The sequence below is a fragment of the Gracilinanus agilis genome, chromosome 4 (genome assembly GCF_016433145.1).
Source record: "Gracilinanus agilis isolate LMUSP501 chromosome 4, AgileGrace, whole genome shotgun sequence".
NCBI lineage: Eukaryota > Metazoa > Chordata > Mammalia > Didelphimorphia > Didelphidae > Gracilinanus > Gracilinanus agilis.
The window spans coordinates 161,376,586-161,403,384 of record NC_058133.1 but is presented as its reverse complement, the minus strand read 5'-3'; the positions used below and the strand labels follow the sequence as shown (position 1 = coordinate 161,403,384).

The window sequence follows — 26,799 nt, the reverse complement described above, 5'->3', positions numbered from 1 at the left end:
AATGCATTGCTGGTGGAGTTGTGAACTGATCCAACCATTCTGGCTGGCAATTTGGAACTATGCTCAAAGGGCTATAAAAAATGCCTGCCCTTTGATCAAGCCATACCATTATTGGGTTTTTACCCCAAAGAGTTCATAGATAAACAAACTTGTACAAAAACATTTATAGCTGTGCTTTTTGTGGTGGCAAAAAACTGGAAAAGGAGGGTGTGTCCTTCAATTGGGGAATGGCTGAACAAATTGTGGTATATGCTGGTGATGGAATACTATTGTGCTCAAAGGAATAATAAACTAGAGGAATTCCAGGTGAACTGGAAAGACCTCCAGGAACTGATGCAGAGCGAAAGGAGCAGAGCCAGAAGAACACTCTACACAGAGACTGATATACTATGGTAAAATCGAATGTAATGGACTTCTGTACCAGCAATGCAATGACACCGGTTAGCTCTGAGGGATTTATGGAAAGGAACGCTACCCACATTCAGAGGAAGGACTGTAGGAGAGGAAACATAGAAGAAAAACAATTGCTTGAATGCATGGGCTGAGGTGGACGTGATTGGGGATGTAGACTCGAAACTACCACACCAATGCAACTATCAACAATTTGGAAATAGGTCTTGATCAATGACACATGTTAAAACCAGTGGAAATGTGCATAGACCATGAGTGGGGGGGTGAAGAGGGGGTGAAGGGTAAAGTAGGAGCATGAATCATGTAACCATGTTAAAAACGAATATTAATAAATGTCTAAAAAATAGTAACAGAAAAAATGCTTGGGTATTTTTGAGAGGAGCTATGGTGGCTGTGGTGACTGAAAGGACTGACACTCAGAATTTCTAGTTAAGATATTCCACAGAATGAAAAGTGATAGATTTTTTAAGGGAGATAGAAAAGGAGGAGCTTGAACAGGTTTTTCACCTTCCAGAGAATGATTAGAAGTTGTCCTTAAAGGATTACAAATATATTTAAGGACTGTGTAACTTAAAGATACTTAATAAATGGGGTTAGGTGATTTGTGATGCAAGGCCAAGGTCATCTGTTTGTAATGGACCTGGGGATTGTAAATCGTTAATATTAGGAATACCTTTTCCTCCCTTTCTTTATTATATTGCTTCTGAGCTCCCCACCTTATCTGTGTAAAACCTTTAAATAATCTGAGATTAGCTCTCTGATTCTGAATTGATGACAAACCATAGTTCTTTTGTTTACTTTCAAACTCCATTCAGTTTGATTTGGGGTAGATTGTGAGCATCTTGGAATTCTATTTTTTGTCTTTATATTCCTAGGCTAGTTCAGAGACTAGGACCAAGTTGCCTCAAGAGGTGGTGAATTCCCTATCATTGGATTCTTCCAGAGTAGGCTGAATGAAGATTTGTTGGGGATGTTTTTGAATTGTTTGTTTTTTTTTAATGACACCACATCATTTAATCCAACAAGTAATTAAATAAAACCCACTCTTTCCAGCAGCATCCCCAAGGAATGAACATACAATGTGCATTTGAATACCTCCAATAATAGGGAAGTCATATACTAGGTATTTAATACATGCTTGTTGATTGGAATGGAAGGAGTCATTAAGCATCTGAGTACTTAGCTATTATGCTGCTATTATGGAAGACAAAAGAACCACAGTTTCATGGAATGTCAAAGCTGGAAGGAACCTCAGAAAGCATGGAATCCTGGGATCATCAATCTAGAGCTTGGGAGGGCTCTAATTTTTGTAAGCTTTTTATAAGAAGAAATGGAGACCTAAAGAGACTTGGTCATAGTCACATATCTAGTAAGTGGCAAGGTATGGGAGGAGGAGAAAATGGTGTTCTTGTCCTTATGAAGCTTATAATGTAGTTAGGAGGAGACACTAACAATTATGAAGCAGTCAGCAGAATCACAAAAGGAAGCATATGTGGTACAAACTAGAAGCTCTAAAGGAAATCTGGGAAGGGGTCAGGGTAAGCTGCAGTAGTCTCAAGTGACTTTGCTGTCTAATGTGCATGATCTAGGTCTAGGCTACCTTGGAGGATGCTGTCCTTGCTCCATTTCCCTTGCTAGTTGGCTGAATCAATAATATGATTTTGTTAAGAGGTGTCAGTTGGATGACTGAAAGGACTTACCATGTTTGGATGATTCACTTGTGCATATACTGTGACACTCTCCATGATAGTCTCTGTTGACACAAAGGACAGGATTAGCAACACAGAGACTTTATGATCCATCAACAAAACATCCTACAATCTTGAAGACTTCTTACCCAAAGAGCATTGGGTCTAGAGTCAAGAGAAACTTGGATTGGAATCCTGACTCTGACATTTACTATTGCATGACTCTGGGCAAGCCGCTTAATTTCTCTAAGCCTTAGTTTCTCCATACATGGAACAGAGATGATAATGATACTTGTACTATCTCTGTCTCACAGCCCTATTGTAAGAAAAGTGCTTTGCAAACCTTTAGGTACTATATAAGTGTAGTATGCCATCTATAAGTTTCATAAGGGGTAACTAGGTGGCTCATTGGATGAGTACTAGCCCTGGAGTCTGGACGACCCATCTTCCTGAATTTCAACTAGGCCTAAGACATTTACTAGTTGTGTGACCTGAGACAAGTCACTTCACCCTCTTTGCCTCAGTTTACTCATCTGTAAAATGAGCTCGAGAAGGGAATGGCAAATCACTCCAGTGTCTTTGAATCCCAAATGAAGTCATGAAGAGTTGGACATAACCGAAATGACTGAACAACAACCACCGAAGTTTGATAAGTGTGCCATCTATGATCTTACCCAAATTATTGATAAAAATGTTGATGGGAACATGGCCAAACATGGAATCTTGGTGCTTGCCATTAAAGACCTTCCTCTATATCTTATTTAGATACATTTAATATCTACCTATTGATATCTTAGGGAAGTGATGGGCAAACTATACCCCGAGGGTCAGATCCAGGATCCCTAATCACTACATCTGGATGTCCAGGCATAGTGATTAGGGAATTGCTTAAGGCAGTGATGGGCAAAAGTGATGGGTCTGGTCTGCAGGGAATAGTTTGTCCATCACTGTCTTAGGGTACTACCATTCAACTAGCTACAAATCCATGGAAATGTTCTATCATCCAATCTATATTTTTCCATTTCATACTCAAGGATTTTTTATAAGACACTGTCAAAAGGCTTTCTGAAATCCAGGTGCATTTTTTTCTCTCCAAGTTCTCATTTCATGAGGCTAGATATAGACACATGAGACTCTGAGCTAAGAATAAGTTCTGAGTGAGGCAGAATAGGGGTCTGTGGTTCTCATGTGATGTATTTTTCCTGATATAACCCAGAATAATTTCCACACAATTACATATCTGACTCAGAGGCAGTCTGTTATCTGTGTCACTAACTTTTCCAAACCCTCATTAAGTGATTCTCTGAGTGTGGCTTGGAGCAAAGAGTTAGATAGGTATATTCTCTGCCCTCTAGGATAATGGCCTAGATAGGTCTGTTGGTTCACTGTGAGTGGGCTCCAGGGGCATCTCTTTTGGTTCTGTTCCAAGCATTAGCAGTGTCTATGCTTATTGACTATATATAAATTAGTGGCAGGATATTCTCCAATATATTTCCATTCCTTATTTTCCCCCTTATATTTCTAAGAGCTGGTGTATTTGTTGAATTCCAGAGCAGGAAGGAATCTCAGAAGTCATAAAATCATAGATTTTGACTAAAAAGGACTTTATAGACCATCAATTCCAATCCCTTCCTTTTACAGATGAGATAACTAAGACTTGCCATGGGGCACAAAACTAGTATCAGGGTAGGATTTGTACTCGTATTTCTCTGACTCCAAATCCAAGCTCCTGTCTACTACCCCAAGATCATTTAGTTCTATATGGTCTAAATAAAAAGACCTTCTATAGCATCTCCAACAAAGGGTCTTCAGCCTGTATTTGAAGATTTTTGAATGGTAGAAAATTCATCACCTCTTGAGGCCAACCATTCCAATTTTGGAAAGCTTTCCTCCTCTGTTTGAAGCTTTGAAATGCATTGTGAATCCTTTGGTGGTAGGCTGTGACCCTGGAGCAGCTATGTCCCTCAGTTCCTTATGAGGTGGGGATGGAGTCACTACAATGCAGTCCAAGTATTTAGTAGTATGCATTCCATGCTGCTCCAGAAATGCAGGGATATCACCTTCTTAGTGTACTGCTATTCTGGACCTTGTGTTGAATTATTAGAGGGGAAAGGGAAGAATAGGACTCTTGAAGCATCTCTCAACATTCCTATTATGGAATGGCTTAACCATCAATGATCACTAGGCACCTAATGACATCATAACTACAAATTAAAACTACAGCAATGTCAGAGAGTGGCAGAGTTGGAAGGAGTTTTTCTTAAGGCCTGAGGAAAATTGGGAGAATTGAGGGGATTAGGATAGTAAGAGGTTAATTGTGGGAACTGAATGAACTATACTGATTCCATCTTGTGACTTAATGCTGGAGCAAACTCTGTTCTTCTTCTATAAAATTATGAGTCCAGTCCAACATCTGTCTTTTAAGAAAATTTTATTCTGCTGTGGGAATTGGGAGAAAATGGCATTTCTTTGTTCAAATCTAGACATATATAGGTAGGAAGCTGGACCACTTCTACCTGCTGCTTGGAGATTCTTAATGAAGGCTCTAGATTATGCCAACTAGAAACTCAGATCCTAAGATTGATGTAAGGAGTTTTCATAATTGTCTATTTCAAATAACCTGTAATCAGGCCTGAAACTGATCAATCAGTTATTTTTGCATTGTTCCTTTGATTTTTTACAGTTACTGGTGGGGAGTGGATCACCTCTTTCTGAATTCAGGAAATTGTACCTGTTTATTCTCCCCCTCCCAACTTTGAAAGTCTCTAATCATTCCTCAAATTAGAAATCCGATTTCCTAATGTGCTTTCCTTTTAAGTAATTAATTTCTTTTGAATAATTGTTTATGATTGATAAAAGTCTGTCTTCCCCTGTTTTTAGGTCTGACCCTAAGCTGAGGAAGAGGCTTATTCCTGATTTGTTCGGCAATTAGCATGCATTGCTTGATAAATAGAAATTCTTAGAAGCTCAAGCCTTCGTTTCATCTTACACCTACCATAGGTTTTAAGTTTCCTCATCAGTAGAGCAGAGAACATAAATCTGCTCCAATTTGGGAGTATGTGACTGAAGAGAGATGATCATTTTTTTTTGAGGGAAGGATCCAGACTTATATGTAGCTCCCATTTTGGAAACTCCCTCTACCACTGCAGATCAGCAACTGGACTGTAATTTATATCTTTAGTTGTCTGAAAACACTGAGAAGTTAAATTATTTTCCCATTGTCACACAACTATTAAGTGTTATAGGATTTAAATCTAGTTTTTTTAAGCCCCTACCTTCTGTCTTAGAATCAGTACTAAGTATTGGTTCCAAAGCAGAAGAGTGGTAAGGGTTAGGCAGTTGGAGTTAAGTGACTTGTCCAGGGTCAAAAAGCTAGGAAGTGTCTAAGGTCAAATTTGAACCCAGGTCCTCTCATCTCCAGGCCTGGCTCTCTATCTACTGAGTCACCTAGTTGCCCCCAAACCAGGTCTTATTAACAGTAAAATTCTTTCCCTTTGTCATTAGTAGTGACACTGTCTTACTAAATAAAGCCTTTGGTACTATGATCTCATGACCCACTACCTACAGAGTACCTCCTTCTGACTCTTTCATTCCCTTGTTCCACTAGGCAACAATTCAGTAGTTCTTCCTAACAGGGTCAATCCAAGTAACTCAGAATCTGGTAACTTACCATGTTGCTGAATGTGATTATAAGAGACACAGAAGAAACCTGAAAAGATTAAACCCAGAGATTGAGGAAAATAGATAGATAAACAGACAGACATATAGACAAATAGATAAAGTAACCCTTCCCCTAATCAAATATCTCTTGGACAGGACAGGGAGGAAGGCAGGATGGAAAGGTGGGGCAGAGTATGCTGGACAATAAAGTCCCATTTTTCATGGAGTGTCTGTCGAAGGGAGAGAAAGGAGAATGATTCCAATTTTCAATAATCGTTGTGTGTCCCAGAAACCATCTGAACAGAGGAGTCAATTTATGAGTTTATTTTGTGAACTATTCAGAGGGATGTATGGGGAGAGGAGACCCAAGATTGGCCCCTAAATCAGAGTGATGGGTTTCATTTGGAGATAATAAGGACATGAATGTAGAGCCAGGATCTACATCACTGAAATCCTGAAGTAATCTGAGAAAACCAACTAGTAACACAGGTTGTAGACATTCATCTTTTAAGGAAAGCTTACCTTTTCCTTTTTTCTTCCAAATAAACACAGCCACTATGATGAAGACTATGCAGAGTAAAACTAGAAAAGCAATTCCTATTCTTATAATCCAAACTGGTATTCCTTGAGGATCTGGAAAGGAAAAGTTAATGTAAGTAGTGTTGGAGTCACTGAGCCAGAGTCTCTGCTGAGCTGCCTCTGGAATTTTCTCCCTCTGAAGCTGGCCATCTTGATGACCTGGACAGAATGTATTGGAGGGAGGTGAGTAGGAACCACACATCAGGTAGAGTAACCTGGTGGTACCTGGGCAGAGCTGGGCGAAGTGCTGGTCCTCCTGAGATCCTTGTCTTTGAGTTCTGTGTACTGAAAGGCTATGGGGTTGTGGAGGTTAGGGGAAAAGATATTGGGGTAGAGAAGAGAATAGGGTCGGGAACACAAAACCTGTGATGCACTTGTTCTGTTCTGTTGGGTTCTGTGCTTAGGGAGCTCTGGGAAGCACTATGGACAGTAGAAAGAGTATTAGATTTAGAGGCTTGAATTCAAAGCCTAATCTTCAACTTCCCATGCATATGGCCCCAGGCAAATCTTTCTGTGTTTTGGTTTGCTCATCTGTAGAAAGAAGGAGAGAGGTGGAGATGAGATCCAATTGGCTGATCTCTAAGATCCTTTTTCTCTCTAAATCCTATGATAATCACTTTTTTGAAGGATAGATTGGGAAGGAGGCCAACCTGTTTCCTAGAGCTGTTCAGGACTTCTCCTGAGACTCCTCAAGAGACAGGAAGGATTACCTGTACAGAGCTCCATAGAAAGATTTGCCAGGACACTGCGATTGCTGACAGGATTTGTGACTCTGCAGATTAAGTTTGGCTCACTTTCCCCAGATCTCCAGGAGACTGTGAGGATGGGTCCCTCTTGGAGGATCTCCTCCTCTACACCTTTCAGAGATATCCAGTTGTAAGTCACGTTTTTCTCTTCCTTTTCCACATGACACAGCAGGCTGACATTACAGGTATCATTCTTAGACACTGTATTATTTACTATAACTTCAGGTTTGCTCAGTTCCTCTGTGGAGGGAGAAAAGACATGAAATTGAGGACAATAGATTAGCACTGTATAATAAACAACTCTATTACATGGCATAAGTATTCTTCTTGATTCCTTTGGTGTAAGATACTACCTACGTGTGGAGGCTCTATGAATGGCTATATATGGTAAGATAGGTTTAGGATTAATGACCAGGGGTCTGAGAGTTTGCTGCTACCAATGTTTTACCAAGGAGTGGTATGGCAGAGGGATCCGATCCAGAGTATACCAGAAGACCTGAGTAACCAGATCAGAATAACCAAAAGAGAAGACAGAAGGAGGATGAAGAGGAAAGTTGAGCCTTGGATAGTTTGAAGTGAAAGTGGAGATTTCTCTAGAGGTTAGGCTTGAAGACTAGAGAGGGTCCTTTTAACTGGCTGGAGCCATCACTAGGAAATCTTACATTTAGGGTGGCCCCCACAAACCATGATGAGATCTAGCAATGAAAGGTGACCTTAGTTGGAAATGGTGGGGGTGGAGAAGAGTAAAAAACTATTGAAAGGAGGAAATGGAATGGAGGTAGGGTGGGGAGGAAAGAAATCTTAGGACACCACAAGTGGAGGCTGCTTTTGCTCTCCTCAAGGAAGCAGACTATTTGGCAATATATTTTAATCAATTATTCTTTGTAATTGCTAAAGTCAGTTAACCACTGTCCCCCCCCCAAAAAAACCCTCATTATTTTATCCTAATCATTTTTAGATATGCTATATTGTTTAGTGCAGCATAGTTAAACCCCTCTTCCTAACTCAAATCTTATTTAGAGAGCAGAAAAACAGTTGAAAAAAAGTGATTGATAAAGTGACTACCTCCAACAATTTTGCAACATTCCATTCTCATAGTTCCCTTACTGTAGGCTGAGAGAAAGGAGTTATGGTTTGTTATCTGTTCTCTGGGTAATGGTTCTTACAGTCAGTTTGTACCCAGCCCATTGTGTTCTTTTTCATTAATATTATTGCCATTGTATATATTGTTATTTTTATTCAGATTATTTTCTTAACAGTTTACATCCAAGAAACTTGGTTATTTCTTGGCAGGTTGAGGTGGTAGTAATGTGGCAACTTTTACTGTAAGTATATATATATGAGTGGGTTAACAGAGAACTTAGTCAACACTCCAATCCTATCCTCCCTTAAGGTATTGTCCACAGAAATAGAAGGAATATCTTGTCCAATTTTGTCATTTTACAGAGAAAGGAACTGAAACCCTAGAGAGACGAGCAATGTGATCAAGGTCCCATAGGAAGGCTCTTTGAACTCCTACTGAAATTGAGAGGACCTAAGGTGAAGTCAAATGGAATACAAATTTCAGACTCAGACTGTTAGAAATGGAAGGGACTTTAGAGCCACTTTGTACAGCTTCTTTTATAAAGGAGGAAATAGAGGCACTTGAGTTAGTGTCAAAGTAGTGACACTTCTAGTGAACTTAAAAAAAGATTATTAAAATGTGTTATTCTTTGGGGGAATAGAAGCATGAGCTCATCCAAGTAGCAGTCCCTTGTCTCATGACTGAGGACAAGTAACTGAGCAGTGAATGGGACCCTTTGGTCATTCTAGGTACACTCAGACCCCAAGCTCACCCATGTCTCTGGAATATGAAAAATATAATTTGTTTAACTATTCTCTAATAGATGAGTACTCTTTTAGTTCCAAGATTTTGATTACTAAAAAAAGATACTATAAATATTTTTATACATATGAGTTCTTTTCTTCTGTCTTTGATCTCTTTCAGGGTATATATCTAGTTGTGGTATCATTGCGTCAAAGGGTATGTATGTTTTATTACTTTTTGGCCAGAATTCCAATTTTCTTTCTGAAATAGCTGGACTAATTTAAGGCTCCACATACAATGAATTAGAGAGAGTGTTTTTTGCCTCCCACTTAATATTTATCACGTTCCTTTTTTGGTTATTTTTGTCAATCTGATGGGCTTGAGGTAGAACCCCAGAGCTGGTTTAATTTGTATTTTTCTAATTTTTAGTGATTTGGAATATTTTTTTGAATTATGGCTGTTGATAGAATGATTTCTTCCTTCGTAAACTGCCTGTTCATATCTTTTGACCATTTATCGAGTAGTAAATGGCTCTTGTTCTTATAAATTTGAATCAATTTCTTATGACATATATATATATATATGTATAAATTAGATATGAGTTCTTTATCAGAGAAAATTGCAAAGATGTTCCCTAGTTCCTTATTTCTCTTTTAATTTTAACTGTATTGGTTTTCTTTGTGTGACAAACTTTTAGCTTTACATATTCAAAACTACCTGTTTTATCTACTCTGATTCTATCTATCCATTATTTGGCTGTGAACTCTTTGCCTATTACAGATTTTGGTTTCTTTTTTATTCCTCTAATTCATTTACAATGTTACCCATTATGTCTAATTCATTTCCAAATATATCCCTGCCACTCCCCAGAAAGCTGTTTCTTATAACAAATCATTAAAATAAGAGAAGCAAAGGCTGCTCAGTAAAACTAACAAATGCATCAACTATTTGAAAGTATTTGCAATATTCTACATTCATAGTCCCCTACCTCTTGCAAAGAAAGGAGAGCAGAATACATAGGTTTCAAAGTAATAGCAAGAAATTAATCTTTAGTCTTAAAGTTCATGCACAAGGAAGTCTGGGTTGCTCTCCCCTCTAATACATACTAGTTCTTTGACCTTGGGCAAGACACATCCTCTCATTGCTCCTAGCCCACTCTCTAAGACCATACATTATAAAAGAGATGCCCATGTGCATTGGTACAGAGTTTTCTCATCAGGATTTCCCCGCTTAAAAAAAACAACTTCATTGAGACAACCGTGCTGAAGATATTATAAATTATATGAAGCTAAGCTTCATATTGTGACTTACCATACACATATAGTTTGTAATTTTTAATAAAGGGTTCAGATGGAACTGAATCCTCGAAGGTTATTTGTCCCTTATAGTCATTTTCATCTTCTATCTTCAAATTATTAATTTGCAAGGAGTAGTTTGCCTTGAGAATTTCCAGTCGATCATCATATTGAGAATCAGTCACTATGAAAGTGATGTTTTGTCCCTTTATTTGGACAGTGGCAATGGAAGTCTTAGAAAGCCAGACAACATTTCGTATCTTCTTGTCTGGTGTGATCCTCAAGGGAAGAATGACTGATTTCCCCACAGTCCCTATCACCACCAATGGGACTTCATTCTCTTTGGAGACTGCTTCCCCTGTAGACAGACAATCAAAAAATTATAGTGACAGTCTCACTTCCATTCTCCCCTCGCATTCTCTGTTCCCCTGTAAAACTTATGGATTATGGATGTGATGGGCAGAGATAGGTTTGGGGCACAGAGTTTTGGTTTGGCTTTGATGACAGTAATTGTAGAAACCCCTATCACCACTTTAAATAAATAGGGCCCCTGGCTCGTATTTTTATTTGACTTATTTGTGCTTTTTATAATTTCCTCTCTTCCTTTGATCTCTGTGTCAACCTCTATGTCATTTAAATTTTTAAGAAGAATAATTAGAATTTATGTAGCATTTCAAGGTTTGCAAAACACTTTATACATGCTATATCATTTGATCCTCTTAAGATTCTGAGGGAATTGAGTGAGCCACACAGACTCCATTTTGTGACTTAATTCTGGAGCAAATTCGTTTCCCTTTCTATTCAATTGTGGGTCTCATCCAACTTCTGTCTTTTGAGAAAATTTTAATTGTGGGAATTGAGAGAAAACTGTACTGCACTATTTAAACCCAGCTCTGCAGGGCTGGGAAACTAAACCACCCTCACTTGCTGTTGAGACCTTTTACCGAGAACCTGGGTTATGCTGATTAGAAAGCGGGTCAGATCCAAAGATTGATGCGAGGAGTTTTCTCATAACTGTACATTTCAAGCAACCCATATGTCATATCTGAAAACAAACTGCATGCTATCAATCAGTTATTGTTTCCATATTCCTTTGATTGACACTTGTGGATAGTGGGATGCCTCTTTTTCTGAATTCAGGGAATTGTACCTCTTCATACTTACCTCCCAACTTGGAAAGCCTCTAATTGTCCTTCCAATTAGAAATCAGATTACCTATTGTATTGTTTCATTTTAATTAATTGTTTTAATTTGATTGTTTTTAATGTATAAAAATTTGTCTCCCCCTGTGTTCAAGGTCTAACCCTAAGGTGAAGAAAGGACCTGTTCTTAATTTGTTAAGCAATTGGCATGCATTGGTTGATAAAATGACATCCTTGGAAGATCAAACCTTCATTTCCTCAGTTATTTCTCCTTTCATCGGCCACATTTGGGAAATAGATTTTATAATTATCCTCATTTTATTGATGAAGAAACTGAAACAGAGAGAAGGTAGGTGACATACCTAGAGTGACGCAGCTAGTTAAGTGTCTGAGGCAGGATTTGAACCCACATCTTCCTGGGCTAAGTCTAATGTTCTTTATACTGGACCACTTAAATACTACATACTTATCACATTTTGTACCTCTACTTCTTGATTTCCTAGGAATGAGGTATTAGGACAAGAACAACATTGGCATCAGCCTCACTGAACAGAGATAACCACTGATTCATTTCAATTTAATTGCAATTTATTGAACATCTACTGTGTGCCCAGCATTATTCTAGGGGTTGTGGAGAGTAGAAATGACAATATCCTTATGTCTCAAGCTGAGGCTAGAAGAATAGCATACATGAAACAAATAGAAAAAAATTCCAAGACACTGTCTTAGTTAATGTATGATAGAAACATAAATGCTGATGAAATTTCAAGTACAGTCAAGTTCACTGTGGGCTGTGATTAGTCATAGAAGGCTTCATGGATGGATGAATCATGAATTGGTCTAAAGGAAAATGAAAGATTGGTGCTGGGCAAAAGAAAAGAGGAGAAAATTCACTATGATCCTCTACTCCTCCAATTACTGAATATTTTCTTAGCAAAGGACTTATTCAGTGAAAAGAAGAGTCAATCTTTACCCTTAAGACAGGCACTTTGGACTGGATGCTACTTAAGTCTTGGAAAGGCCAGAAATAAAAACTGAGGACTGAGCCATGGTAGGAAAGTAGAGGATAGTTTGGAGGAAACTTTTTTTCACCCCCACAAAAATGCTCTTTAGACATTTTATTTTATTCATTTCTTAGGATTCTGGAATTCCCAATTGTTAGATACCTTTCTTTTACCCTTATCCTTTTTATAAACTTACCCAAATCCCCTGACTACTAAAATCTGCAGGAATTTAGGTAGAGATCAAGATAATTGAATCAAAAGATACTAGTTTAAAAATTTTAAGGGTCTTTAGAGAGTGAACCCTCTCTTTTATAAAAGAAGGAATTGTTTCCAAGATAGACTAGAAAGTAGTCAATAGCTATCAGGTACCTGCTATTTGCCAGGAATTGTGTTAAGCACCGAAGGATATAAAAAACCCCAAAAGACAATTTCTGCTCTCAAGGAAATCACAGCCTAAAGAGGGAGACGACATGAAAACAGTTATATACAAACAAGCTTTAAAGCTATAGATAGGATCAATCGAAAATAATCAACAGAGGGAAGGCACTAGATTTGGGGAGATTAAAAAGGGGGATTTTATTATTATTATTAAAAACCCTCACCTTCTGTTTTATAATTGTATTAAGTATTGGTTCCAAGGCAGAAGAGTGGTAAAGGCTAGACAATTGGGGTTAAATGACTTGACCAGGGTCACACAGCTAGGTGAGGTCAGATTTGAACCCAGGACTTCCTTTCTCTATGCTTTGCTCTCTATCCATCCAGCCACTGCCTTTAGAGTATCCACTGAGTAGCTTCCTTTAGAAGGTAGGATTTTAACTGAAGATTTTAGTCTAGAGATTGGAGTATCTTGTTCAAGGAATAGCAAGAAAGCCAGAGTTAAATGATTTGCTCAGGGTCATGTAAGTAGTAAAAAGGTAATAAGAAACAGAATCAGGATTGAATCCCTAGTCTTCTGACACCATACCTACATTGCACTGGAAAGGCCTTTAGGCCTGACTCAACCCAAGGAATTTTGTGGATTCCTCCTAGGGAATTTTATTTGGGACTTAGGGATTTCTCAAGGCTGACCTGTTTTTAGCTCAGCCTTTTGGGGGCATTTATTTTCATTTTTAGGGTTGCTATGCTTGGAAGGACAGGTGAGGAGGGCTGTGAGTCCACTGTTTCTTCTGGTTTTGTCTCCTAGGAGAGGATAGGGTAAAACTGAGGGATTGTTAATGTGAACGGAAGACTCTCATAACCAAAGACCTCCAATTTACACAGTATTTTTGGTTACAAAAATTCACCATGATACTTGACTCACTCAATATATTTTTTAAATTTTTTATTTTTTAGAAAAATTTTCCATGGTTACATGATTCATGTTCTTACTTTTCCCTTCACTCCACCCCCATAGCCGATGCACATTTCCACTGGTTTTAACATGTGTCATCAATCAAGACCTATTTCCATATTATTGATAATTGCATTAGTGTGGTCGTTTCGTCACTCAATATTTTCTTAGCAAAATAGGTAGGGTTTATTCAGTAAAAGGAAAAGGAAAAGTGGTTGGTTACAAGACCTCCATATCCATTATCTTAAACCATCCATCCATCCATCCATCCATCCATCCATCCATCCATCCATCCATCCATTTTTTTATTCATACACTTGAGAAGTGGCATGGTATAGTCTATAGAAGGTCATCCTTGGACCTAGGAAGAACTGAGTTTAAGTCATTTTCTTGACACATATTGGCTCTTATTCTGGGCTAGTCATTCAATCCCTTAGTATTCTAGGCAACTCTATGAAACCATAAGTTGAAAAAAGGTATCTATGTACTTGGATACAGAAAGTTTCCTTGTCTAGGATTTGCCTATATCAAAGAAATCAAAGGTCTAGTTTCTAACCTGACTCAATTCACTGATTTCCTTCATTCTCTACCATACACAGGGTACTGAAAGAGACACAAAAAGAAAAGACTGCCTCCGCCATTGAGGAGCTTATGTAGGTGATAACATATGAATACAGATATAATATGGATGGTATACAGGAGAAGGATAAAAGGCTCTAAGAGCAGTTGAAGGAGTCAGCATATCAAGCCAGAGGAATCAAAGATGGCTTTACAGAAGAGATGACATTTGAATTGGTCTTTGGAGGACAAATAAAGTTGGGCCTTTCAAGTATGGGGTACAGTGTGAACAAAAGTGAAAAGCAAAGGAGAAGGAAAGGAAAGGAAAAGAAAGTCCGATAACCGAGGGACTCAGGGACGCTTTTACAGAGGTGGTGGTACTTGATCTGAACTTTGAAGGAAGAAAAAGAATGAGATCAAGATGGGAAAGGAGTGGATTCCAGGCATGGGAGACACTTTATGAGTGTGCATGAAGGCTGGAAAAGTTCAGTTTGTTTAGAATATAGATTTTGTAAGAGGGAGTATTGTAAAGTAAATTTGAAGGTAGGTGGATACCAGATTATACAGGGCCTTGAATACGTGGCTAAGGAATTTGCATTTTAATCTAGAAAAAATAGGAAGTCAGTGGGGATCTTTGGTCAGGGCTGTAATGTAGTCAGACTAATTTTAGGAATAGTATTTTGATGATTTGTGAAGAATCAATAATAGGATATAGCAAATGATTGGATATATCTTCTAGGACAGAGAAGAATCAGAAGTGGTTTTTGAGATTGCAAGTATAGGTGACTAGGAGAATAATGAAGCCATTAGTAGATATTAGAAACTCAGAAAAAATGGTAGGTTTAGAGGGACAGATCATGGATTTATTTTCAGGTTTTTTGAACTTGAGGCCAGTAAAATGTACAGGTGTGAACATGCCTAGGAGGCAATTTAAATTCAGGGGAGTTTAGGGGAGAGATCAAGGTTAGAGATGTAGACTTAGAAAACTTCACCATAGAAGTGATGTTGAAATATAGGAATGTATGAGATTACCAAGGGAGAAGTATAGGATAATAGAAAATGGTCAAGGACAAAGCCTTGGGGAACACCTACATTAAGAATACAGAAAGAGGAAGAAGGAGCAGCAAAAGAGACTAGGAAGGTATATTTAGGGGATAGGATGAGAAACAGGAAATGAAGGGAATAGAGAACAACAAGGAGGAATGTGTGATAAATATCATCAAATGCTGTCTAGGATGGTAGAAATCGAGTAAAGATGAACTAACTTTGATGATAAGTTCTATTATAATTTGTCAGGGGTAGTTACTGTTAAACAAGGACCTCTCCCCCTTCCTTTTTTATTTTAATTTTTTTAGTTGCTTTTTGTCTCCTTACACAATCGGAGTGCTTAAAAATGCCAAAAGATAGATTTGGGAATGGATTCAATAAATAACACCTTGTCTCCTCATCAAATCAAATGCTGAAAAACCACAAATAAAATCATGAAATGGGGAAACTTGATAACATATGGTAGCCTATGTCAAAAAGAGAACATTATATATATAAAATGAAAGCTAAGAAGGCATTCCCCACCCTTAGCAGCCCCCCCCACCCCAGTTATCTATTGAGTTTACGTGTTGTTTTTAACTAATATTTGGTTGATAGTTGGGAGCAGCACAGTATAGACAAGTATATCTTTCATACAAGGAAGGTTTGAGAAAACTAACCAAGTTGTTCTTAGCCATGCAATCGAAGGCCAGTCATTAGTGGTTTTAAATATACTTCAATAAATTTGATTCTAAATATGGAGGTTTCACGTCTGGGTTGTATTTTTAATTTCTCTGGTGTGCTGACAGATGTGTCACATTGAGAATGCAATTGCCATTATGAGGTGAGATATGGACAGGACCAACTATTCACTTCTCCAGTTTCTGAAAGTAAATCCCTCAAATCCATAATGCTTAGGAGTAGTCATCTAACTTTTTCATGAAGAGTTCCAATAAGGAGGAACCTATTTTCTCCAAAGGCAGCCCACTCTATATTTGGATATTATTATGGTTTATATCAAGCTCAAGTGGAAAATATTACCTATTGATTCCAGATCTGGCCTCTTAGGTCAATCAATACTCTAATTCCTCTACCAAGTAATAATTTTCAAATAAGGATCAAATATACTTAGCATGCTTTCTCTTCCACATGTTAAAAAAAATCCTCATTTCTGTCAACCAATTCTCATATAGCTTCATCTGAGATTTGGAAGTGGGAGCTGGGGAGGTATTTATGGAGATATATGAAGTCTTGCAAATGGCATTGTGAGGACTGGGAAATAGAACTGATAGATAAAAGGTTTATTGAGAAACAGTAAAGTTTGGCTGAAGCTTTGAGGCATTAGTCTATAATGGTGAGATAGCCCAGCATTGTGACTTTTTTTTAGCAATGATCTGGGGCTAGAAGCAAAGAGAGGAGATACTGGTTTATGGTCTGTGTGGAATATCAGCAAGTGAAGCAACATTATGTAAGAGGAGGTGGCAGTAACCTTGTTTTTGAAGCAATCAACCATACATTGTGTAGGGAGATAAGAGAAACCAGAATGAATTGTTCTGGATTAAGAACATAAGAATGGCAGGTTCCAATAAAAATGAAAAGCATGTCAAAAGTACTGGGGGCGGGGGGTTGGAAGCAGAGCAAGAGAATAATGAAGGGAGGAAATTTGTGTTATGATTGATATGTGTTTATCATAGCATAGCTGTAGGCAGGGCAAACATCATTATTCCCAAACCAGAGATTCATTGATAGTTTCCCTGAAACATCTGAGTATATTCTTTAGGCATCATCTCACTAATTCTCAGAGTTGGAGCTGGTAGACCAGTCATACACCTTTTGGATCATTGTACGTACACATTTGACTTAGGTCCAGGCAAGAGCTGAAGGAAGTCAAAGCACATTTACTGTGGTAAACCCAGGGATGCTTTGGAGCTGAACCAATAACCAATTATTCTAAGAGATGACTATTCTGTTCTACTCTATTCTGACTTTATACCACACATTTATTAAATGCCTTCTATGGGCAGGGTGCTAAGGACACAGATATGAAAACTAATAGTTTTTAGCATAAAGATATTGTAGTATAATAGTGGAGTATATGTATAAATAGATAAGCATGATACCAAGTAGCAAAAAGATCCAGAAAAAATGCCCTAAAAAAGTTTGAGGAGTAAGGGATTCCATTCAATTAGGCAGAATCAGGGATAAGCAGTATTCTAAGCAAGTACAAAGCATCCTAACTCCAACACATCCTCTCTGATTTTTCTTTTGAGCTCTGTTTCCTTTCCCGATTCATCTGATGGGTTCTTCTTATTTTTATTTTATTTTATTTTTTATTTTTTTATTTAGACTATTTCCCCATGGTTACATGATTCATGTTCTTTCCCTCTCCCCAACCCCTCTCAACCTGCCCCCCATAGCCGATGCCCAATTCCACTGGGTTTTACATGTATCATTGATCAAGACCTATTTCCATATTATTGATAGTTACACTAGGGTGATTGTTTAGCATCTACATCCCCAATCATATCTCCCCACCAAGCAGTTGTTTTTCTTCTGTGTTTCTACTCCCACAGTTCTTGGCTTCCTCTTGTTAAAAAATGAGAAAGAAAGAAATTAAATAGCAAACCCCTGAGGGACTAATTTGGCTCAAGAGTTGGGTGTCAATTTGAACTCAGAAAACTTCAGGGCTCCACTTAAAAGTCAGTTGAGAAGCTGAAGTTCTAGATTAAGCCTGCCAGAGCCAAGCATTTATTTCTGTAGAGTTGATGGGGACATGAAAAAATTCCTGAATCTCAAGGTTTGTAGGGAACTCAGGAGACACATAATCTAGCCCCACCCTGAATAGAGTTCTTCCACAATATGCCTGAAAAGTGGTCTTTTGACCTTTGCTTAAAGACATTTAGAGAGTAGGAGCCCACTACCTTCAGAGGCTGTCCATTCTATTTGTAGATTGCTCTAATTGTTAGGAAATTTTTCCTTACATTAAACCTCTCTTTTCCTCATTTGAATTCCTACAGATTTCTTCTAGTTATATCCTCTGTGGTCAAGCCAAATAAGTCCAGTCCCTCTTCTAGGTGAAAGCTCTTCAAATCACCTTAAGGAGAGATGCTAGAAAAGTTGGTTTATAGAGATTGTAGGATGTGCCATGTAAAGATAGAACAATCAGCTGTTCACAGGATTTTAGTGGGGCTCACACCTCCACATGAAGGGAGAGCTGCTCCAGAAGGTCCAATAAAATTACTTAAATTAGGGAGGTGCCTAAGCTCATGACAACAAAGCACATGGGGTTGGGTCTCATGCCATTGACATCTGACATAATAATTGGAAAAAGTCCAACAAGAATTCCTAGAAGAGCTAAAAAAATCAAAATAAAGAAACAGTGGTAGATGTTAAAAGCTGAAAGTTAGGTAAAGAAAAAAAGCAAGGGAAGAAAATGATGAGGGAAAAATAAACAGTGGTAAAAGAGGCACCAAAAACACTGAAGAAAAGCAACTCTTAAAAAACAGATTTGACCAAATGAAAAAAAAGGCAAAAAGCCTCACTGCATAAAATAATTCATCAAATATTAGAATTAGGCAAGTGGAAGCTAATGACTGCCCAAGATATCAAGCAACAATAAAACAAAGTCAAAAGAATGAAAAAATATAGATGACATCAAATATCTCATAGAAAAATAACTTCTGCAAAATAGAACGAGAAGAGATAACTTAGGGATTATTGGACTACCTGAAAACCATGATCAAGGAAAGAACCTAGATATCTTATTTCAAGAAATATGAAAGCAAGTAAGCAAGCAAGAAAAAGAAAGAGAGTAAGAAAGAAAGAAGGAAAATACTACTAAGGCTCTACATCTCTACTAAGAGAAATGCAAATTCAAGCATCTCTGAGATACAACCTCACATTTATCATATTGGCCAACATGACGCAATAGGAAAACAACAAAGGCTAGAAGAAATATAGAAGAATTGGAATACTAATTCACTAATCATGGAGTTGTGAGATAGTCTAACCATTCTAGAGAACAATTTGGAACTATGCTCAAAGGGCAACAAAACTATGCACATCCTTTGACACAGTCATATCCCTTCTAGGTTTCTATCTCAAAGAGATTTTTTTTAAAAAAGGAAAAGGACCTATATTATGAAAATATTTATAGCAACTCATTTTGTGGTAGCAAAGAATTGAAAATTAAGGAGAATCAATTGTAGAATGGTTGAACAAGTTGTGATATATCATTGTGATGGAACAATATTGTGCTATAAGAAATGATGTGTAGAATGGTTTCAGAGAACCCTGGGAAGACCTATACGAACTTATTCAAAGTGAAGTAAGCAGAACCAGAAGACTGTTGTACACCTTTACAGCAATATTGTAAGTGTGATCAAGAAAATGATTTAATACAATTTCAAAGGACTCATGATGAAAGATGCCTTCCAACTGTAGAGAAAGAACTGATGAACTGAGTGCAGAAGCATATTTCTTTGTTTTTATTGTTTTATTTTGTTTGTGTTTTCTTTCATAATATGACTAAAATGGAAATATATTTTGCATGACTTTGAATGTGTAATTGATATAAAATTGTGACTTCTCAAAGAGGGGAGATAGGTGGGAGGGAAGGAGATGTTTTAAAATTCAAAACAAAAAATGAGTATTAAATTTTTTCACATGTAAATATGAAATATTTAATGAAATAAAAATAATTTAAAAAGATAAATCCACATAAAAGATGAACTATTTTAAGGATTTGTTATTTGACAATTCTGCTTGGGAAATTTTGGGGAAAAGCACTTATATTCACATCTTAAACTTATACTATATGCCCCATGGAGTTCCAGGTGGATGATACATTTAACCATAAAAGAGATGGAAGAAAATGGAATAAAATATTTATCTCAGTTTTGGATGTGATTTTTTTCAGTTCAATAAAGAGAAGAAATTATTAATGATAAGAGAAATTTGCTTGACTATGTTAAAATAAAAGTTTTCTGTACAACAAAAACCATTATAATTAGGAAAAATAAAAATAAATTGTGAAAAATGATAGCAAAACATGTCAGATAATAACAAAATCTAAAATATGTTAGGATTTATTAAGAGGTTCCTGAGATGACTCCTAGGACACAAAGAAAATGAACAATTTATAGTAAACACAAATTGATAATAATCATAAAGAAGACTTAATTTTACTGACTAAAGAAATACAAATTAAAAAAAAAATTGTGAGGTAGACCTCACAGCCTGATTCTCAACCAAGCTGAGTCAAGGAGGAGCGTCCCTGTGTGGTATGCTGCCTATGGAAATTGATTCCCGATTGGCGAAGAGATTAATAACCTCTGTTTGTTCAAATATTTTCATGGCAGCATTATCTGTAATGGCAAAAAAACTGTTAATAACCTGAATGATCCATATGGAGTGGGAAAAGTGTTGATTAGCTTCCAGGTATGTTGCTTCAAAAAAGTGTTTGCAGTGCTCTGAGATAGCACTACAAGCAGAAGTAGTGGGAGAAGTGAACTGAGTGTAGTGTATGATGCTTCTGAGATAGAATCAGATGCTTTGTAGAAGAGCAACAAAAGAGTTGCAGGGGAGTTCTTGAACTACACTAATGAGCTTTGGGAGATAAGGCAACAATATGGAGTAGCCATCTCAGACTTAAATAGTTTCAATAATAGTCAATGTTTGGGTTTACTCCTCTACATTGTAGTACTACCTCCCAAAATTACCGCGTAATCCAGTAGCACTCTCATCAGTCTCTAACTGTGTTCCCATGGTCCTTCCTTCCATCTCAGCACTAGGTCACACAAATTATCTTGAAGCTTCAGACAAACCTCAGAAAGATATTGAAATTACCAGAAGAGGAGTAAAAAAACAAAAACAAAAACAAAAACAAAAACAAAAAAAGAGCAGTCAAAGCTGTTGGCTACTTTTGGTATTCTTGAAGACAAGGCGAAGGCTTCAAATGAGATCATGAACTAAAACTGTACATAAGAGTAAACTATTGTTACTCCCTTCAAGGATAATTTCTCCAATGAAGGCATGCCCTCCTTTAACACAGATCATGAACCCACTGTAATTTAACAGATACAAAAGATCATAGATTTAGCAGAAGAAAGGAAGGAAACCAGCATTTATTAAGATCTTACTATATGCCAGACTGTGCAAAGAATTCTCAGAGAATATTCAGACACACATATCTATCTATCTATCTATCTATCTATCTATCTATCTATCTATCTATCTATCTATCTATCTATCTATCTATCTATCTATCTTTCTATCTAATTTTAAGGTTTACAAAGCATCCGTCTCACAATAACTTTCAAGTAAGTACTCAGAACATTATTACCACAATTCTCACTTTATAGAGTGAAAAACTGGCCCCAAAGAGGTTAAATAATTTGCTCAAGGCTTTAGTACTACTAGTAATAATAGGTAACTTTTATATAGCATTTTAAGGTTTACAAAGTATTTTAAATAAATCATTTTGTCCTTAAAATAGCTCTGGGATGTAGATACTATTACTATCCCCATTCAATAAGTGAGAAGGCTAAGAGAAAGAAAAAGAGATTGTGACCCATGCGCACAAACCTAGGTATTGAAGGCAGGATTTGAACTAAGATTTTCCTGATGACTAGTAAGTACTCTGTAGATATAGAATAAAGCCTATAAATCATTCTTTCTTTACACAGTGCCTGCCATATAGTAAATACTTGATAGTACTTTCATTTGATTGATTCTGGCTTCTACTCTCTCTTATCCTTATCCCCCATATCTATTAAGATATTCTTTATAAATTAACCTGGGTAAAAAAAAACCCTTACCATTCTGTAGCCATCTTGAACATGATTTTGAATTTGGGTTGGTCCTTGGACAATAAATATCCAGTGTACCAAGCCAAATGGAAAGCCCTTCTAGATCAGTAGGACCATATAGAACTGATGCTCAGCTAGCACAATCTTTTTTATTTTTTATTTTTATTTTTATTTATTATTCATTCATTTATTTATTTAGAATATTTTTCTATGGTTATATGATTCATGCTCTTTCACTCTCCCCCCCAATGCCCTCCCCCATAGCTGATGCCCAATTCCACTGGGTTTTACATGTATCATTGATCAATACCTATTTCCATATAGTTGCACTAGGGTGATCTTTTAGAGTCTACATCCCCAATCATATCCCCATCAACCCATGTGTTCAAGCAGTTGTTTTCCTTCTGTGTTTCTACTCTCACAGTTCTTCCTCTGAATGTGGGTAGTGTTCTTTCTCATAAATCCCTCAAAATTGTTCTGGATCATTGCACTGCTGCTAGTAGAGAAGTCCATTACATTTGATTGTGCCACAACGTATCAGTCTCTGTGTATAATGTTTTCCTGGATCTGCTCCTTTCACTCTGCATCAGTTCCTGGAGGTCTTTCCAGTTCACATGGAATTCCTCCAGTTCATTATTCCTTTGAGCACAATAGTATTCCATCACCAACAGATACCACAGTTTGTTCAGCCATTCCCCACTTGAAGGGCATACCCTTGTTTCCCAATTTTTTGCCACCACAAAGAGTGCAGCTATAAATATTTTTGTACATGTCTTTTCCCCTATTATCTCTTTGGGGTACAAACCCAGCAGTGGTATGGCTGGATCAAAGGACAGACAGACTTTTAGAGCCCTTTGAGCATAGTTCCAAATTGCCATCCAGAAAGGTTGGATCAATTCACGACTCCACTAGCAATGCATTAATGTCCCAATTTTGCCACATGCCCTCCAACATTTATTACTTTCCTTTGCTGTCATGTTATCAGCTAGCACAATCTTTAAGACAACAGGGTTACAGTGGAACTGTTTGTTGGCTTTGGAAGTGGGGAGGAGAGAGCAGGGGATGGGGGAATTATGAATCATGTAACCATGGAAAAATATTCTAAAGAAAAGTTAAAAAAGAAAAAAAAAGAAAACAGGGTTATCTTCATTCTGTGTTGAAATTGGTGTGACTACTCAAGAGCATGGCGCTGATTCTGTTCCCTAGACACCCACAACTGGGATATCCTTTGATTGGCTGGGGGCAAGTTGATTTCTGGTGCTCTGAGGTTGTAGCAGAAGTGTAGCAGTTCAGTTTTACCCTATTTTTGATGTTTAAATAAATGCCTTGCACATTTGTCTATTTGCTACTCATCTTTTTTCACTACTCTAACCCTGAATTACTTATACTACCAACTTTAACAACATTTGCTTACATAGTATTGGATGTTGGCCTGCTTGAGGAAATTATACAACCATTCTTTGATTCCATAGCCTCTTGTTTCCATTAGCAGATTGTTCCTTTGATCAGCCCCTTTTACTACTCTTTCCTCACAGTGGTTTTTCCAAATCTTCTCTTCTCAAAACATCTATATCATCATCTTCCCCAATGTCTCTCAGCTTAAGACCTCACCTTCAATTTCAAAGAAAAATGGAGGGCTACATTGGTATTTCAAATCACCTCAGTACTCTTTCCATTCTCCCCATCCTCCCTATATTGTTTCAGTCTAAGAAGTTCTTGCTGATGCCAATCTTTTAATTCATGCCCTTGATTTCCACATCTATCATCTCTTCTAGCAGCTTTTTCTTTGACCATCTCCTCTTGCTTGGTAATTTTCAACCTGTTTATTCATTTATTCCTTCCTTAATGCCTTTAAACATGCTCAGAATTCTTCATCCTTAAACTCCACTCAAACATCTCTACAAGCAAGCTTTTTATATTCACAGGCAAGCTCCTAGAAAAAATAGCTATCTATACCAATTCTGTGTGTATGTGTGTTGTGTGTGTGATGGACTCCTAAGACAGCATGAAGGAACCTATATATTCCTTCCCAGAGAAATGTTTTAAATGCATAAAATAAAATATGTAGAATCAATTATGTTGAAATATATTTATCAAAACATTAAAAATTATACATATCCCAAAGGCATAGAACCTCTAATATATTCTGTTGCTTCCACTTTATCACCTTTCACTCTCATTTCAATCTCTGTATTGTGTCTTCTGTTCCCATTTTCTCAATGAAAGTGCTTTCTGAAAGGTCATTAATGACTGCCTTTTGCTAAATTCAGTAAATTTAGGCTTTTGGGGGGTTAATTTTTGCTAACTCTAGTAAGCCACTCCTTGATTTCTTTGATTTCTTTTTGGTATTTGATACTGTTGACTACCACCTTCTTGTAGACACTTGTTCCTCCCTAGGTTTTCCTGATGCTGCTCTGTTATTATCTTTCTACCTATTAGATTAATCCTTCCCAGGCACTTTATTCAGTCTCTCTATCAGTATCTTGGCCATTATAAGCAGGTAAACATCAGGGATCTGTACTTGGAACTCTCCTTTCCTTTCTCTATATTCCATTCTTTCTATTGACAATAGCTTCAGCTCTTATATATTCAATTACTTTCTCTGTTCAAATGTCTCCCTTATCTACAAATGTGGTCCTCATCTCTTTCCTGGTTGAGGACCTGCTTGAATTGCCTGCTTGATGTTCCTTGTGCAACTCAACCACAATACATCCCAAAGAAAACTCATAACTACTTCTGTCTTACAACTTCCCTATTTCTGTTGAAGGTACCACTGTTCTTCCACATGAGTTTGCAGTCTCCAAGTGATCCTTTCTTTACTCAATGTCAGCCACATAATAAACATTTAATAGCTATTTCTTGGTTGATTGATCCTGCCTTCTTTACTATCCCTCTCTACCCCATATCTAATCAGTTGCCAAATCAGTTTTAGCACCTCAATATATCTTGTATTCTTTCCCTTCTTCTTAAACCACTCCCAATTTTCCCACACCTAGTTTCAGCTCTCATTGCCCCTTTACTAAATTATTGCAATAACTTTCCATTTGGTCTTCCTACAAACCAGTCTTGTGCCCTCTCCAATCTATCTTCTATAGCAGTGATGGCGAACCTATGGCATTTGTGCCAAAGATGGCACATAGAGCTCTCTCTGTGGGCACCTGATTGCCCTCCCCACCAGAATTCATTATTAGAAAGGGAGAGGGATGCTGGTGGAGCTGCTCCCTTTCCTCTCTCCTGAAGAGGAGTGCCTGATGTCACTGTGCCTGATGACATTTTTTCACATCACCTACCCCTCTGCCTAGCAGTCCAATGGAAGTGCTTTCTCCCTCCCCTGTATGGGGTAAGGGAGGCTGGGGCACTTCTGGCACTTGGTTGTGGGGAGGGGACATGGCACATGGTGTCTGGGGGGGTGGCAGGCATAGCACTTGGCCTGGGGGTGGAGCCTGGTACTCTGTCTTGAAAAGATTCACAATCACTGTTCTATAGTTTCCAAAATGATATTCCTAAAACATATATATATATATGCTCAATATTGTCAAACAGGCCTGCTTGTTGTTCCCCACCCATGATATTCAGTGTTCTTACTTCTGTGACATTACATTGTCTGTCCCTGATGGACATTTTAGGCATTTTATGCCTGAAATGCTCTTCCTTCTCACCTCTGATTTTTTAGAACCCCTAATTTTCTTCAAAGCTTAGCTCCCATGTCAGCTCTTTCTTATATGAGATCTTGGCTGATTCCTCCAGTTATTAGTGTCTTGGGGAAAATTAATATTGAATTTTATTTACTTATTATTAATATTTCTCTGGGAAATCATTCATTTCCCCAAACTCCTTGGCTTTCTAAGGTGAGGCTAAGATAGTCCAGGTTTCAAGACTGGTTCTAAGCTTCACTAGATCCCTGACATTCAATTTCTTAATATGCTGAAGTGGGTCTGATGTTTCCCTTATTTGGATAAAGACTCACTTTCCCTGTGATGAAGGAATGGGGGAGGAGTTGAGATCTCTAAGTCCATCTCCTTTTTTTAAATATCTATCAATTGGGACTTCCAGGGGAGAGCCAAAGATTTAACTGTCAGGCCAATAAGAAAGAGAACACAATTTCCTATAAAAGAGAGAGTGCCAGGGCTCACAAAGCATCTTTTGCATGAGAAATGAATTCAAGGACCCACTCTTTTTTAACAGACTTGATGTCATGTTAATAAATAGTTATTCCTTGGGGAAATGGGCTCATAGAATTTATTGGTTAAAAACAGTCCCTTCATTCATTTAATCCCCATATTTTTTTTAACCCTTAACTTCTGTGTATTGGCTTTAAGGCAGAAGAGTGGTAAGGGTGGGCAATGGGGGTCAAGTGACTTGCCCAGGGTCACACAGCTGGGAAGTGTCTGAGGCCGGATTTGAACCTAGGACCTCCCTTCTCTAAGCCTGGCTCTCAATTCACTGAGCTACCCAGCTGCCCCCTAGTCCCCATATTTTGAAGGATCTAATAGCTATCATTTATACAAACTCCAGATGTAGCCCTCTATAAATTATGTAACCCAACAGCAATCAATGTATTTATCTGTGAACCTGTTATCTTCCTTTTGTAAACTACCTCTTGTAAACTACCTGAGTATTATTTCATTTTTGTGTTTATATCCGTAGTGTCTCTCAGAGGTTCCTGGAACAGAGCAGGAACTAAATAAATGTTCATCAATCGATTAATAGCAACTATCCAAGCAGCTGGGTGACTCAATGGATG

General features: G+C 37.6%; 1 protein-coding gene across 1 annotated transcript in view; it reads right to left on the bottom strand.

Annotated features, from left to right (window-relative positions):
* LOC123246043 (SLAM family member 5-like) overlaps positions 1–26,799 on the bottom strand; it is an 86,464-nt gene that overhangs the window by 21,056 nt on the left and 38,609 nt on the right. The window contains exons 2-8 of the mRNA XM_044674995.1: positions 20,578–20,728; positions 20,091–20,131; positions 10,203–10,546; positions 7,049–7,324; positions 6,282–6,392; positions 5,770–5,808; positions 2,112–2,164 (exon numbers count right to left, since the gene is read on the bottom strand). Coding sequence (XP_044530930.1) covers positions 2,112–2,164; positions 5,770–5,808; positions 6,282–6,392; positions 7,049–7,324; positions 10,203–10,546; positions 20,091–20,131; positions 20,578–20,728 — 1,015 coding nt within the window. The remainder of the gene's footprint in view (positions 1–2,111; positions 2,165–5,769; positions 5,809–6,281; positions 6,393–7,048; positions 7,325–10,202; positions 10,547–20,090; positions 20,132–20,577; positions 20,729–26,799) is intronic.